Genomic DNA, 16,341 nt, shown 5'->3' with positions numbered 1-16,341 from the left:
GGGAGTTTATTTTGCTGATCTATTGGAGCTCGGGTTCTAAATCTTTGCTTATCTTTTTGACCGTGTTTTCTAAATACTTCAGAAAATGGGTAATTTAATTGTGTGCTTTAATTAGGCCAAACACTCTGCCACCAAATCATAAGTATAAAAAAAGCATGACAACTTTTGCCTGTTTGGTAGCCTTAACAGACCGAAGGGACTGCAATTCAATTACTGTCTATCGCAAGACACCGTTTGTTTAATAAGCTAGGCTGTTAAAGGAGAAGCACGGGGGAAAAAAGAGCTCGAGAGAGACCTCGTGTGTTGGCAATAGGCGATGACAACCCAAAACGTTCCTTCAGGAATGTGACCTCTCAAAGCCAGGGGGGATGTTCCCTGCTTTACTCTGTGAGCAGTAGTGTTTGAAGAGCCACAAACTGCTTTTCAGTGCTGTCCTCTTGCAAGGATAGGTTGATGTCACTATTTTTACCTGCTTCTACACTCCTAGAAAGTCTGTTTCTCTGGATGCTTATTCTGGGCAGGAACCTGGAGAAAGCTGGTGTTTCTCTGGGAGCAGGGTTCATCTCATCCATGATCGTGCTCTTGCTTCCCCCTTCTCCAGGCACTCTGGCAGTGCCAGTGCCCGCTCAGTGCGCTGAGGATGCGAGCACTTCTGCAGCCACACAGTGATCAGGTTTGGGGATGGATCCACCTGAACAGTAGCTCACTCTCAGGCTGCCTGCTCCATGGGTCAGTCCCTTACTCACTGCACTGGTCTTGCAAGGAAGCAGTGCTCAGTGAAAGCAGTGTTTTGAGCTCCTGGATGGAACATGCTGCAAAAGTGGCAGGACAGTCTTTAGCACAGATCCCACTTACAGCCCGGGTCTCTTTAGCCTCTCCTGCCTGAAGAGGTACGATAGTATCCTGGGACATAAGCAACTTCTTTTAGGCTTAGGTTAAGGCAGCATCTGCCAGGAATCATGAGTGACCAAGCACTGCTGTGGGGTATGGCTGCCTGGCAGCCCTGCTTCACGCTGCTCTGTAGCTGGAAGGTGCACTCCCTTGGCAAAGCCACCAGATGTCTCAGGGTCTGTTCTTAGAAGCCCCTCTCAGCGCAGTGTCTGCCTTGAAAAGCCCAGGGAGAGGAAGAAGGGGCAGTTACTGCTTCAGGCAGTTGTTTAGTTCATTCCATTAAAGCTTAAGGAGATGAACACTGGAATATGCTGCAAGGGAACGTGAAAAGTGCCACCAGCTCTGCTATAGCTGCATTTAATCCACACAGTTTCAAAGCAGCTTCCTACCTCCTGCTGCTGAAATACCACGGTGGGGCTGGGGGTGAGCAGCACTTAAATAGTGCATCAAGCTGTATTGTGTGGGGACGGGACGTGGAGAATAAGAGAAGCTTTGGGGAAGGTGCTGGGACCTCGCTGTCATTTCAGGTGCAGAACAGCCATGGTACTGAAGGATACACTGCAGCCCAGGGTGCTTCTGCCGGGGTTCCTCACTCTGTTTGCAGCCCCTTCAGAGTATTACCCTGTTTGTGCCACGCTTGTGAGATCCCCAACCTCACTTCTGTGGGGTTCACCTCCTGTTTCAGTGGTCTCGGAGGTACAGGTGGCCATAAGAACCCATACACATGGGTTCTTTCCCTTGGCCTGGCTCACTGAGGGGCCCGGCTTTGCCTCCTGTGCCCCAGTGTTCTGCCTGCACTGAGAAGTGTTTGACCTTGAACTTTCCTTAACGCTGCCTTTACGTATATGGTGATGGAGTACTGTGTGTGTGGGATGCAGGAAATGCTGGACAGTGTCCCGGAAAAGAGGTTTCCAGTTTTTCAGGCTCACGGGTAAGTGCAAGTCGGTTCCTTTGGTTTATGTGGGATCAGTTCACAGTCTGTGGAAGTCTATGAACTTTTTCTCCTCTAACTCTTTCTGCAGGTACTTTTGTCAGCTTATAGACGGCTTGGAATACTTGCACAGCCAAGGGATTGTCCACAAGGATATCAAACCGGGGAACCTCCTGCTAACAACCAATGGGACACTAAAAATATCCGATTTAGGCGTAGCAGAGGTAAGTGAGAACTGCAGCAAAGTCAAGCCTGTGGGAAGCGTGACAATCTGCAGGGAGGTGACCTTTGTGGTGCCAAGTGATTTATTGTGCAGTCGGGCTTCTGTTAAACTTGTGGAGTGCTCTCGAGTGACTCTGAATATTTATTGCCATTGGCAAACCACTTTTGTTGATAACAGCACAAAACTTCCATCCGGGAAGCATACGGAGGAGGACATCCATCTCAGAAAAGCCCACAAGCGTGGTGAGATGGTGATGAGCTACATAACCTCATCCTTCTTGTTATTTAAAGGCTGTTTTAGCCGGGTAGGAGAGGTGTGAGGATTGTCGCTGTTGGCATGTAGTTGCTGCAGTGGCATGTTCTCATGATAGACTCAGCACGGCGTCCCATGTGAGCAACAGTTTAGTATCAGAGGTTTCCTCTTTTGTTTCTCTCACGGTTACAGTTTGTTTGCCTTGGAAGTTTGAAGCTAATGGGTCTCTTCTGCCACAGGCATTGCATCCGTTTGCAGAGGATGACACGTGCAGAACGAGCCAAGGGTCGCCGGCATTCCAGCCACCAGAAATTGCCAATGGCCTTGACACCTTTTCAGGCTTTAAAGTAGACATCTGGTCCGCAGGGGTCACACTGTAAGTGCCTGTGCAGCACCCAGCAATTGCAGCAGAATGACAAAGCCCCACATAGCTCAGTCTTGTGCTGTCTGCTGCCATCGCTGCTCTTCTGTACGGGGGGGAGCAGGGATGGGGGGTGCGTGGTGGTACCTGCTTTGGATGGGGTTGTGTTCTCCTGCTCTGTGTGCTTTTCCTCATACAGCTGCTCCTTTTGCCTTTGCAGATACAACATCACAACGGGTCTGTACCCCTTTGAAGGGGATAATATCTATAAGTTATTTGAAAACATCGGGAAAGGTGACTACACAATTCCAGAGGATTGTGGTCCTCCACTCTCGGACTTATTGAGAGGTGAGTGTCCCAGCTGGCTCTGCAAGGGTGAAACTTAGCAATGCAACAGATGCTCAGCTTGCATAGTGCTGGGGAGAGCTTCATTCCAAGTATCCTGTGAAGATACAGGATCCTGTTAGGAGCGTGGTTGTGCTTGGGAACCTTATAAGCCTTTGAAACATCTGTAACACAAGCATTTTCCTGAGGTACACTAAGCATGAGTTGCAGTTGCTACCCCTTGTACAGTTGGTTCTTGCACCATGATTCTTGTGCTCTGAGAAGCTGTTGCATCTAAAGACAAAACTCACAAGAGGTTAGATTTAAAATGACATCGTAGCATTGATGTAGGTTTTGCAAGGGAGAACTCAATGAAATCCCTTTTCCAAGCTTTCCATACTGTGAAGTGCTGAGTGCTCAGGCTCTGCTGTCCCTCCTCAGCTCTGCTCTGAATTTACTTGCTTCAGTCCCAGCTGTCATCTCCTTCCCCTCAAACTGAGAGTTACAGTTAGGATACTGTGAGCAAAGTGACTGGTGCCCAAGGGCTGTGGTAGAAACAGAAGCAGCACTTTCTGGGTCACAGGAGAAAGTTGTGGCTTTTGTTTGGGTTTTCTTTCGCTCCAGTCACTTACTGCAGTAATTTGGGGTTTAGTGCTGAGCAGTGTCTGCTTTGGGAAGGTGAATGTCAGGGCAGCAGCCACACTGTGCATAGCAGCTGCCCAGCAGTGCCTGTTTGGCAGCAGGTAGGATGTGACTGAGCACATGGGAGATCCCAACCAGCATTCCTGCAGTCCCATCGGCAGAGGACAGCCTTGTGTGGTCACACTCCCCAGCCCTCAGCAGGGACACAGGTCTTGAGCTGTTTGTGAGGGATCAGACCTTGGATACGGGCTAACACTGCCTTGGTTCAGGTTCATTTTTCTGGTGCTTGTGTGGGTGAAGGCCTGTGAGCAAACCACAGCAGCTTCCCTTCCTCCTGTCAGCCCTGTCCTCAGGTCTGCAACCGGTTGTGTGCTGCCCTCTGCATGCTCATGGGGCCGTTGCCTTTGAGGGTTCCAGAGCAGCTTACGGCTGCACCTCATGCCACAGGCAGCACATGGGTACGCTGCTTCTGATGGCTGCGTGGAGCTGGGGCCAGTGCTGTTTCTGTGTGCTTCAAGAAGCTGTAACCAGCCCTAAGAGCTTTCAGAAGGCATCACACAGGCAAGAGCTTCCAGTTGTGCTCAGTACAGCTGGTGCCGTGGCCGTTCTGAGCCTCATGTGGCCACTGCTCGCAGCCCAGCGCTCCCGACTGTTGCATGCTCCATGTCGTACCCACGCACCCCAGGGAGCAATGTCCTCATCCGTGTGTGGTGCTTGTTTTGTGAACACTGACTCAAAACATGGCCTTTTTTATGAGCCTGGGAATTGCCCAAATGGAGCGAGTCCAGTGGTCTGTCTGGACAGGCTTCTGAAGCGCCCAGCAGAAACCATTTGAGGTTTGTGATAAGCCTCTCTTCTGCACTTAGTGCTGTCCCCCAGGGAAATGAAGCGTGGCAGTTGTTTCTCTTTCTTGTGCTGAGGATATTGATAGCTTAAAATCTTACGCTTCATTAGCAGAATAACTCCTTTTCAGTTCTCTTTCCATCCCCTGTAGAAGACCTGGAGTCAGAATTTCCTACTTTTCCTTCTGCCTCATTGTAAATGGAGGAGCCTTGTGCCTGATGCCCTTTGTGCAGCTCTTACGCCTGTCTTGAGTTGCTCCCTTCATCCTGGCTGCTCTTTGTCATCCTCCCCTCTGCGTTCAGACACCACAGAGATGCAAGCTGACTGTGTTTGGTAGGCAGAGGAGATGTCTGTGTCACCTGGACCCTTTCGCCCAGGGTGATGGGAAGCTCTCAGGATTCCCATTCCTGTCCTCTCTCTGTCCCACCTGAGAACTTGCTCCTATCCCTCCTCTTGTCATAGGCATCTGTAACACAGAAAAAGCTGGCAAAACCTGGTGTTCTCTGGTCTGTTTTGCTGCTCTTGACGTTTCCTGGTTGTTGGAGTGCACAGTGAATCTGTGGAGGATGGATTACATCGAGTTGCCCCTTCCCTCTGCTCTGTGACCGAGCATCCCACAGCCCAGCAGGTACCAGGGTGCCTGCGGCAGGGGAGGGCTGAGCCTCGTGGTGCTGATACTACGTAGCTATGGTGATAAAACCCAAAGGCTTTATTTAGTTTGCTCTTTTCCTCCACAACATCCGTGTTTCCTGGTAGGTGCCTGCTGCTTCTGCAGCAGGTTGAAGCTGAATCAAGAGCTTGCAGATCAGATCTTGTCAATGGCTGTTGGCTGCTTTAGTGAGCAGCACAGACCCGCACAGCTCAGCTCCGTCTCATTAGAGACTTGGTTTTGCCTTTGCATTGCTTTTAAAAGACTCTTGAAGCACTCTGCAGTGCTGCAAGCACTTGCTCTGGGGGGATTGTGAGGAAGGATTCAGGATGCTGCAAAGTGCTTATTTCCTCTCTGGCTACAAGTGCTGTGTTGACCACAGTAGCATGAAGCGATCACTAGAATACACCTTTTAAGGTTCTGCTGTTCTCCTCTGGACTGCTTTTATAGTGGTTTTTATTTTTTCTGCCCCTTGAGCTTGTTTTTCTTTCTTTGTTCCTCTTTCCAAAAGAAGCAGTGTTTAGAGGACTTTTAAGCTCCTGGGGTATTTGACTTATAAAGAGACTTGCAGGCCAGTGTATGTCAACGGATTAGTTGAGATGCTGCTCCTCTTTCTGTCTCCCTAATCAGGGATGAAGCTTTATTTATGCTCTTCCCTGACAGAGGAGCAAAGGGCCAGTGCTGTTCTGCCTTGTGAACAATGTGTCAGTGGAAGCATTTATAAATAGCCTTAAGGTTCTTCTGTCAGCATTAGCACATGACTTATCGACTTGTATGCAGTTTGCTTCTGGACAAGCAAAGTGACAGAGCTCAGCTCTTCTTCCTCGTCTTTTAATACTGAATGAGGAAGCTCTGAGACTGCAGTCACTGTGTTCACACCTGATTTTCAGACTCTGCTACAGCCCTTGGCACCTGGGACAGGTTGGTTGTTTCTCACTCATGTGTGACTGCAGTGACCTGTCACTACAGCATGTGTTCTGGGCACAGTGGGTGCTTTAATTCCACAGGAGCAGGTTGTCCCCAGAGCACAGGGCAAGCACCCTGGTGTCTGTAACGCATCCCACGGTGACTCCTCCACGTGTTTGATCAAGAGCTCCTGGTTTGCCTGCAGAGGGAGTTTCTGGTCAGAACTTGGCTGTGCTTTCGGAGGATGAGGGAGAGGGGATAAGCTCTGTCTCCTGCCACAGATTGGACTTACAGTGCTTCTCTCTTGGTTGGTTTGAATGTTGATCCAAGCTGGAGACTCTGAAGTGAAATCCAGGCTGGGTTCATGAGCTCCTGCTCTCTGATTTCTCATTTCCCAAGCCATGTACCTGCTGTCTGCTAACACTGGCTATTCTGCCACGTGCTGTAGGGCTGCCTTGTCCCAGAGGATTGAGGTGTGTGGGCTGGAGCCTGTAAGGAGTCAGGACAGGCTCATGGCCTCCAGTGTCTGGATTGCACTGACAGGATTTGAAAGGGTTTTTGAGGCTGCTGGTGTGTGATGGGCTCAGAGCCCCATGTATGGGCACAGTGAATCCTTCCAGGTTGTGAGTTAGGCATCCCCTGAAGAGTTGCCCCATTCCAGAGAGTCTCAGCTCTGCTCACAGATGAACTGCATGGAAATCCTTCCCCTAAATGGGAGAAGAGAGTGTGTGGTTCCTGTGGGCAGACACTCTGAGATGACTGGTGAATAGTACATGATGTTTTGTCTTGAGGAAGTCTCTTTGCAGTACAGGACTCCAGCCACAGTGTTGCCACGAGTGAGTCAGAGCTGAATGCATGAATGTACATTATCAGTGATTGGACTTGCCATTTTCTTTCAAACATTGCCCCAAATACGGTCCCTTTTCAGTAAATACATACTCCTTCTCATCAGTTATCTTCCTGCTTGAGAACACACAGCTCTGTGCACCAGAGCTGTCTGTAACTGGTGCTGCTGGGCCTCTTCATCATAACAAGCTAGATTCCTAAAGCACCTTGAGATGTGATCTTTAAGTCAGTAAAAGGGGGGGGGGGGGTCTCCTGACTTACCTGTTTCTGATGCCATGAATGATGTAACTGAGCCAGTTTTTGCTTTGGTGTCCCCTGAACTTCACATAAGGTCTCTTTGCAGTCCTATTTCTTAAAAAAGCCAACACATTTGGGCAGCTCAGCTGTGAAACTGCCTAATGATCTTAGGAATAGGTTATTAATAGGTTATTTAATTAGGTGGGGGATTTTTTTTTAACTCTGAACCACCTTCCCATCTCGTTTTTCAATTATTATTTCTTATGAGGTGAGGAGAAATTCCACCAGAACGTGAGAAAACTCCTTTACTGCAAGGGAGGCTGAGCAGGTTGCATTGAGGGGTCGTAGTTTCCATCCTCAGAGTCATTCCACACCCCACTGGACACAGCCTTGGGCAAACTGAGCCTGCTTCAAGCAGGAGGTTTGCACTAGGTGATCTCCAGGGTCCCTTGCAGCCTCCAAGAGGGCTGTAGGGCCTGCTGGGGGGACATGCTGGAGCACAGGGCACTGCTGCCACATACGGCTGGGGTCTGTAGCTGCAGCATGGGCTGGCAGTTGCTTGTTTATAGGCTTTAGCCTGCTCAAGAGAGAAGATAGCAGGGAGAAGGAGCTGCTCAGGAGGCTGCCAGCCCTCGAGCAGGGAGCTGTTGCTGTAGCTTCACTCTTGCTCAGCTGTGTAACTCTGACGTAGCTGCGTGGTGGCTCCTGTGGTCTCAGCAGGGCAAGTGTCAGTTTCCTGTGTGCTCTAAAGACTCGAGTGCCTTGAGTTCATGAGGCCAGATGCCTGTGATGCACTTGACCTTCTCTAGCTCCTGTTTGTCAGTCAGCTGTGCTTCGTGTAGCCTTTCTTCTCCTTGCTGGAGATGGAGTCCTCCTGTTCTCTCCCCTCTGTCCCAACCTCTTCTCTTCATGCTGCCTGCTTCACCACTTCACAGCAGCACTGGTGCTACAAGAGCAGCAAGGGGGGATATCATCCAGTGAAAGCGAAACTCCTTGTAATGTGCAGCAGTGAGACTTTGTTAGTGTTGGTTTAGAGGAATGTGTTCTTGGACCCTTCGTTGGGGAGCAGCTTGGGTGCTGCTGGATGGGTGGGTTAGGTGCCACTGGCTGCTTTCTGAAGAATATGGCAAAATTTGCTGCTTCCCTCTGTTGAGTTGTGGAGCTTTTGAAAGGTAGTGGAGCATCCTGTGGGTCTGTTGGAGGAATCCACCTCCCCTCTCCTAGAGAGCTATGTTTCCTCTCTATCCTCTTTCTTACCCCCTACCCAGTTATTGTAGCAGGTGATGCCAGAAATCAGCCTCTTGGCTGGGGCAAAAGGAGGCACAGTAGATTATTCTACTTCCACAATAGAATTTCACTAGCCTGGAGTTTCTGGGATGCTGAGCAACTGGATGTATGCTGTGCCTCAGGCTTTGGCTCTTCCATGGAGGGAGTTCAGTAGCATTTTCTGTGAAATGCAAAGTCTTGATGTTCTTTGCCTGAAGATACACTTGGACTTATGATCCAGGGCTGTGCAAGCTGCTGCCCCTGCAGGGTGAAGGAGGGAAAGGTCATATCCACTTTGCAGTGGGGAAACTGAGTAACAGCCTCAAGCAGGTAGTCAGCAATGGAGTGGGGATGCTGTGCTGAGCTTCCTGTGCCTCAAGCAGCAGGTTCTTCCTTGATGTAAAGGCTCCCTAAGCTGCCAGGAGGGCTGGACACCCCAGTGGCTGTTGGAGGAGGGAGGTGGGAGGGAAGGGCAGAGCTTTATGCTTTCTGTCTTCAACGTGGCTGAGAGCATCTGTGATCACACCTGGACTTTTTTTCCTTCTTTTCAGGGATGCTTGAATACGACCCAGCCAAGAGATTTTCAATACAGCAGATAAGGCAGCACAAGTGAGTGTTCAGTTTCTTCCTATTAGTCATTCTCTTTCTGCTTCTTATGCTAATGTACCTGTGCTATTGCTCTCAACTCATTTTTCCTTTTGACAGCAGACACATGGAAGTCACTAGATACCCTTCCTCCAGCTCTGCTGGAGCTCTGGCAACCTTCACTTGGCTTTTTTCCCTCCTATTAGAGCATCCGGTGCAAGCATTTGAATTGCTAACCAGTAAATAATGAATATGTTGGAAATCTGCTTCCAGTGTGACTGGTTCTTGGTAATTAAGGGCTCTGGATAGTGCTAATGGAGCAGAAGAACAGGGGTTCCTTAAAGCTGGGTTATTGACCTAGGACTGTTTAGTAATGTGTGTTAGTTCTGGTTTTCTGGGCAGTCCGGTGACAGAAATAGCCCTCGGTATTTGCTCCATATGGAATCAGGATGTGCAGAAGCATTCCAGGACAATAGGAATTTTTTTTTTCTTTCTCTTTAATGTCATCCTCCTCCCTCCCCCTTTCTCCTTGGCATTGTCTGGGGGGAGAAAGGGCCCTGTTATCTCTGAGGCTTTTTCTTTTTTTTCCTTGAGGATCTGTTTGAACGTGCTGCCTCGGAGCAGAGATTTCCTGGGCGGATAAAAGTACAAGAACAAAAAGCATCAGAAGGATGCTTCACTGCGGAGGCTGCAGTAGCTTATCTGCTCTCTGAATAGGAAGTGCTTCTGAGGACAGGCAGAGCTGCTCGGACCACAGCTGCTCAGCAGGGGCCCTGCCTGCCAGCTTCCCAGGAAGCTTTTGGGAACCTTGGAAAAACAAGGCTCTGGGAGGCGATGGCCTCCAACGTGCTTCCTGCAGGCAGGAAGAGCCCCGTTTTCTTGGTGTGTCTGTGGAAAACCACCAGCCGTGGTCACCATGTGGTGCCAGCTGCTGGTCCCTGGTAGAGGTCATGGCATGGGGAGCATCTGCAGGAGCCTCGGAGCCGGGTTTGAACCGTGCCGGTGTCCCACAGGGGAGCAACTGCTCCCTTCCCCTGGTGAGGATCCGAGGCAGGAGGCAGGTCTTGTGTAGCCTGGGCAGTCAGTTAAGCCAGGCCAACTGTTACCAGTAGCCAGGAGCTGTGCACTCGTTCCTCTGAGTCTGGGAGGGGATGGGAGCACACGTTGGCTTTTCAAGCCTCCTCTGCTGTGCACATGAGACGCTGCTTGGGGCTGGCCTCTGAAATGCTGCACAGCACTTAAAGCACCTATAGAGCTGCTCTTGGAAACAAAAGCTCCTGCTGTTCCTGACCATCCTCCCCTCCACCACTGAGGACTGGAGTGCTTCAAGCCAGACAGCAAAGCACTGTTGTACTTCCCAATGAAGTAGTTCTCCTGTTCATTACAGCTGGTGCAGGGTGGTGACCGGCTTGCACACAGTCCCTTGCACTGAGAAGAAGCACAGCAGGAATTAAGTCCAGCAGTGCATTACTGGGTGGTTTAGAAGCACTTTCTTTCCTGTAGATGCTGTGGGTGAACTGCCCCTCAGCCTAGGGCAGCATAGCTGGTTCTTGCATGTATACGCTGGGTATTTGAGCCACTTACCCAGCCCTGTGGGCTTCATTTATACCTCTCCCAGGTGGCAGTGAGTTTTTGTGTCAGCTCTGCCCAGCTGGAAGCAAAGAGGCTTCTCTAGAGACCCTGCCTGCCTTTAGAAAGCCAGAGAAACTAGAGCAAGCTTCTGGCATGGGGGCAGGCGCAGATCCCAGTGATTCCTGTGCCCAGCCAGCCCTCTCCCTGGGCAGAGCTGCTGTGAGGAGGCTTTTCATCTCATAGCCCTGAGAGAGGCTGAGGAAAGGCTCTACCTGCAAACACAGGAACGTTTCCAAGGCTTAGCCCCTTATTAGTTTGCTGTGAGCTTAACCAGTGCTTCTTAACAGGCTTTTCTCCCCTGTTAGTAATTGCCTCCTTCCTCCTGCTGTGGCATCCTAATAATGACATCAAACCCAGCAGAGCTTGGATGTGCCTGTCCGTCTCCTCTCTGTGAAGGAGCATTGTGCTAAAGGATCCAGTGTTTGGTTCTCCTGCTTTTCTTTAAATAGAGGGAAGCTTAGCCCTTCTGCTTCACCTGACCCTGGTGTATTTTTGAAGCACACGAAGCAGCGGGGAGGACAGCAGGAGCCATTCGGGATCCTCAGAGGGGTTTTGGAAAAGCATTTCAGTAAGAAAAGGGTTCCTTTTTGTGTGTGTGTGGGAGAAATAGTCATTAATGATTTTAGGTTTCTCTACACTCCTCCCACAAAAGCATGTGTTAAGGCACAGCAACTAGGCTATGGAAACATCAAGCGCCTTCCCCAGGCTGCCCTGCTGGGATGGATACTGCCTCAAACCAGAATCACCCAGTGCCTTCCCGTGCTGCTGCAAGTCTCCTTTCATGTCTTTAAACTGCTGTGGCTGGTGCCTTGCTCCGATGGACAAGGGAGATTCTCAAAGTGCCCTGAAAACCAGCTGTGTCCTGGGCAGAGGAGCCAGGTGCTGCCAGACCAGGCTTGTGTCAGCACGGTGGGAAGGGTGATCCCAAGGGAAGTGTCACAGAGGAGGTGTCTGGGTGCTCGGGATCCATCCAGAGCTGGATAAACACCTCCCATGAGGTGCTGTTTCTTGCTGTCATTGGGGGATCAAGGATAAAGGGCTTCATCAGGGGGGTGAGGGGAACGCTGAGGAGTGTTGAGTCCTTCTCCAAGAAGCAGCAGGCATGTGTCTGTGGCCCAGCGATGGGAATTCTGCCATTCCTCCCTTTATTCTTATCATCTGCTCCCAACACTTTCCCCCCTGCAGCCAGAGCCTTGCCTGAAGACTGCTGTAGGCAGAGACTACTTAGGGTGGTACCTGCCAGCTGCTTTCTCCTGCCTTCCCTTCCATAGCTGAACCCTTGCATCACGCTCATGGTTCTGCACTTGGTTTTAATTCAGGACAAAGCCACATTCTCCTCTTTGCTTCCAGAGGCTTTTCAGGCCTCCTCATGAGGTGTGTGAAGTGCAGCCTCCGAGCTGTGAACTGAAATGGATTCCAGCTCTCAGCCTGGGAGTTTATCAACTGCCAGAAGTTGACCCCTGCCTAACAGTGCAAGAGCCATGAAGCCTGCTCTTCCCGGAAGGATCAGGATAGGAAGCTGTTGCATGGAAAACTGAGCTCTTCACTTCCCCTTTGTGAATATTTCATACTCTGGGGAGGGAGGAAACACAGGCCAGTGAAGAGAAGCTGCCCAGAGCCAGGGAGTTACAAGCCTGCTCTCTATAGGCCATTCACCATCTCCTCTACCCTGTGCTTTTGCTGAAGGGCTTAATGCTCATACACTGCATTTTGTAGCTAATTCACTGACCCTGCTGCAGCACTTAGAGTGATGGAGTGGATGCAGAATTCTACCTCTGTCCCTCGTTTCCAAGGCAACCATCCTGCCTTCCTTCTCCACGAGTGTCACACTTAATTTGTTCAGTCGTAGACACGATTGCCAGAGTTGATAGCAAGAAAGGGAAGGTACTTCCACCTCCCACCTTTCATTAGCAGAGGTGCAGATTAACCTGCCAGCCTCCTGTCTCTTCCTGAGGCCCTGGAGCTGCTGTACCACCTTCCCCAGTGCTTTTATAGAGCCACAGACTGGGTTGGGTTGGAAGGGACCTTAAAGCTCACCCAGTTCCAACTCCCTGCTATGGGCAGGGACACCTTCCACTAGAGCAGGTTGCTCCAAGCCCCGTCCAAGCTGGCCTTGAGCATTGCCAGGGATGGGGATTTGTTCATAACCCATCCCTGCTGGCAGGGTGGTGGCCTGCAGCTTGGCATCTGATTTCAGAGCAAATTGTCCCTGTACAAAACAAGCAAAGTGAAGTATTTGTGACCTAGAATGGGAAGTGAATTAGCTGGGAGTGTTTGGAAGCTGCAGCTGTGCTTACTGCTGCTTATTTTAACCTTGCTTGTACCAGGACTTGAAAAGAGCGGAGTTTGTATCGTTGGCTCAGAAAACATCTGTGAAACTGGGAACAAATGGGGGAATATCTGTGGGCAGCACTAATCCAGCCCATGGGTTAGGGTCAGTGAAGAAAGGTGAGGATGGAGTCAACCTCATCTGCATCACTGAGTGATGGGAGAGTGGCCACTTTCTGGCTTCATCAGTGGGCAGCAGCTTCCTGAGCCAGATGAGGGTGTTTGATGGAGCCAGTGGTCCTCAGCTGAAGAGCAGGGCTTCACTGATAACATTTAGCACCAGTGCAGAGGCAGAATGTCTGTCCCTGCTGGAAAATTGCTTGCCGGGAAATACTCTGCTGCTCCATACAGAATTGCTTGAGGCTCCTTCCAAGAGGGCTTTGATTTTTCTTAGAACTTCAATGAATTTCTCTTCTCAGTCTATAGCCTCATTACCATACATGCATATGCAAGTGTTTGAAATCACCTCCCAGAGGATGGAATCATTATGACTCGAGCACAGCGACTCAGGTTTCTGCTGTTAATAAAAACCTATTTTTACTCTCCTGGTAAGTAGGACAGAAGGAAAGCAAGAGGCAGAGCTGAAACACAGCAAAATAACAACACCGGTTGCTGGAGAGACTTCCAGGCTTCCTCCTTTGAAAAGGCTCCTTTTAATGGCAGTCATTCTGATCTCATTTGTCAGGATGCTCCATCCTCCTTAGATCCGTGCTGTTCAGTTTGGATCCCTGCAGCTCCGGTGGCTGTGTTGGCTCCGCTGCCCTGCACTGGGTGATCTTGCCATTTGCTTCCTTGATGAAAGCAGCCTCACAAGGCAGGGAAATGAAATGATGGGATTGGGAGTGCTGTGTGCCATGCACATCACCAAGGAAGCCAGACAGGGGCCTTGCTAAAACTGCTGGCCAAAATCTGGTCCTGCTGGGCCAGCAGCAGGGCTGACGTTTTCCCTTCGCTCTGGTAATGCCTCTTCATGCACCAGAGGTGGAACCTGACCAGTCGGATCTGGATGGAGCAGGATTCCTTGCATGGTGTTGACACATGATTAACCAAAACACACTTCCTTAACCTTCAGGCTACAGGGGCTGCCTTGCTCTTTCCTCCTGCAAGTGGCAGGATGGATGCTGCTGTCTTCCTCGCTTTAAAACTCAGTTGCTACAGAGAAGACAGCTGAAAGATGCTAATTGTGAAGCAGGTCCCTGGGTGAGGGTTCACTCCTCTGAATCCAGGCTGATTTGTCCCAGTAGCTACGTTTTCATCTCCTAACTCTTTGCTTTGGCTGGATAGTTTTGTGAGAATGCCACTGTGTTTTCAGGCAATGTCAAAGCAATGTAAGACTAGAATGACATTAGATTTACAGTTCTCCTGTGCAGAAGGAGCATCCAACCCTTCCTTCCTAAAACGAGTCTGGAACTGGAGTGATGAAACCTGACTGGCTCAGGGAAAGGAGTGGGATGTGTTGGGGGGTGTGGGCTGGAAGGGCAGGTTAGAAATAGCCAGGTCTGAAGGAACTTCTGTTCCCACCTGCATTCAGAAGAGAGGATCCCATGGAGTATTCCAGCAGTGCTTCCAGGAAGCTCGGTGCCCACGTGCAGCACTGGCAGATGTCCCAGAGACAGCCCAGTGCTGGACCCCTGCTAAGAAGGATGATAAGAATGCAAGAGGGCACCCAGCTGGCTCCTGGGATGCTGGTGTGATGACCATTAGTCTCTTGATCTGGTTAAGAACAGCTTTCAGAGCTGATACCCTTTGCTGGGCAGATGGTAGCACTCTGGGTTTAAGGGTAATAGAAGTCCTTTGAGACAGAAGTGGGATAAAGGGATAAAGGAGAAGCGTTTCTGCTGTGGCCTTGTTGGAAACTGCCTGTTAAAGGAGCTCTGGAGTAAATACCGCTCTCCTTAGACTGACATTCTGCAAACTTTGTTGTCTTGTGCTGGATTAACCTCAACTTTAGGAGAGGAGTTCCTTCTGCTTGCTTTAACACCAAATCTCAGAGCTCTAGCAGCTCTGCTGTCTTTTGACTCATCGAGGGTCTGGGCTCGAGTTGGTGATGGGGAAAATGTTCCTGTGCTCTGTTTCCAGGCCCTGAGCTGCTCTCTGTAGATGCAGGTGTCCCTGTGGTGCTGTCAGCAGGACACCCACCTTTCTTGAGTCTCCTCCCTTTCATTCTACATTAAAAACCCTGCAGTGGCAGAAAACCATCTAGGAGGCTTTCCATGCTGAACCTTTGAATGTTGGGCTGGAATGGGCCCCTCTGGTGGGGTGAGGGGTTTCTCTGTGCCTCCTGGGCACTGAAGGCGTGCTGCTGACCCGCTGCTCTTGGCCTCTTTGCAGTTGGTTTCGGAAGAAACACGCTCAGGCAGAGGCTCTGGTGCCCATTCCTCCCAGCCCAGAAACAAAGGACCGGTGGAGAAGTATGACGGCGGTGCCTTATCTGGAAGATCTGCATGGCTACAATGAGGAAGAAGATGATGACTTGTATGACATTGAAGATGATATCATCTACACTCAGGACTTCACAGTACCAGGTAGGAGGGAATGGTGCTGGGATGGGTAGGGCAGAAGTGGCTTGTTTTCCATCCATTTCAAGCTTTTCAGGAAAGGCCTCGAGGTCCAACTAATCCTCTCAGCAGCGGAGGAGACTATTGATTACTATGGGGTGAGTCACACCTGGTGAGTAGCTGTGATGCTCCGGATGCCTCCAGCCTTTACTTGATCAACCAGGATGCCCCTTCCTGTGCATTACCCATATGCCTATTTCCTTCCTTCATCCACTAATAGCTGCTCCTCCTGGACAGTGTTGTTTAGCACATTTAATTCTTTTGCTAGACTGAGTTATTTTGGAGCAGAGCCCTAAAATGACTCAGTGTTCAGAGGAGATGGCACATCTGGAGAAAGAAGGCTGCTTGTAGCCTTACACTGAGCTCTTTTTTCTGCTCCAGCCTTGGTAACTATCTGCTTACAGATTTGCTTCTTCCTTTGTTAGGGGTTTCCTGTTGTTTTAAGGTGAGCCAACCAGTAAGTGCAGGGGGGTGTGTGGTTTCAGCCATGCAGCTCTAACGAAGAGGTGGTAATCAAATAGCCGTTCTTTGGCCTGGCTGTTCCTGTAAGCCATGTGGCTGGTGAGGGCTGAAGGGCATGGCTGTGGTAAGACCAAAGACAAAAGCTGCTCGGTTTTAGTCATCACAGCAGTGCTGTGTGATCAGGGCAGGTTCTTTGTCTCACTGCCTCCATCAACAGAACATGAGCTGTAGATTGACTGCTCCAGCCTGGTTCAGTTGCTTTGGAGGGCAGGTGTCAAGTGCTGTTTGTAGGGGAGCTCATGGGCTCACCACCCTGTGTTAGAGGTTCCTGTGCCCGACCTTCCCTTGTGATGAGGAGAGCCCTGGCTTCTGTAGTTCAAGACTGATGCTCAGCCCCCAACAGGG

General features: G+C 50.3%; 1 protein-coding gene across 2 annotated transcripts in view; it reads left to right on the top strand.

Annotated features, from left to right (window-relative positions):
* STK11 (serine/threonine kinase 11) overlaps nucleotides 1-16,341 on the top strand; it is a 33,763-nt gene that overhangs the window by 10,325 nt on the left and 7,097 nt on the right. For both annotated transcript variants that reach the window (XM_061474709.1, XM_061474710.1), the window contains exons 3-8: nucleotides 1,733-1,822; nucleotides 1,914-2,046; nucleotides 2,537-2,673; nucleotides 2,879-3,006; nucleotides 8,923-8,980; nucleotides 15,248-15,441. In XM_061474709.1, the coding sequence (XP_061330693.1) occupies nucleotides 1,733-1,822; nucleotides 1,914-2,046; nucleotides 2,537-2,673; nucleotides 2,879-3,006; nucleotides 8,923-8,980; nucleotides 15,248-15,441 (740 nt within the window). The remainder of the gene's footprint in view (nucleotides 1-1,732; nucleotides 1,823-1,913; nucleotides 2,047-2,536; nucleotides 2,674-2,878; nucleotides 3,007-8,922; nucleotides 8,981-15,247; nucleotides 15,442-16,341) is intronic.

This window comes from Pezoporus flaviventris, unplaced genomic scaffold (genome assembly GCF_033815535.1).
Source record: "Pezoporus flaviventris isolate CSIRO_AGI_PZ_B2104156 unplaced genomic scaffold, CSIRO_AGI_Pfla_v1 ptg000080l, whole genome shotgun sequence".
NCBI lineage: Eukaryota > Metazoa > Chordata > Aves > Psittaciformes > Psittacidae > Pezoporus > Pezoporus flaviventris.
Note: the sequence above shows the minus strand (reverse complement) of the source record. Positions and strands in the feature narration are given on the sequence as shown.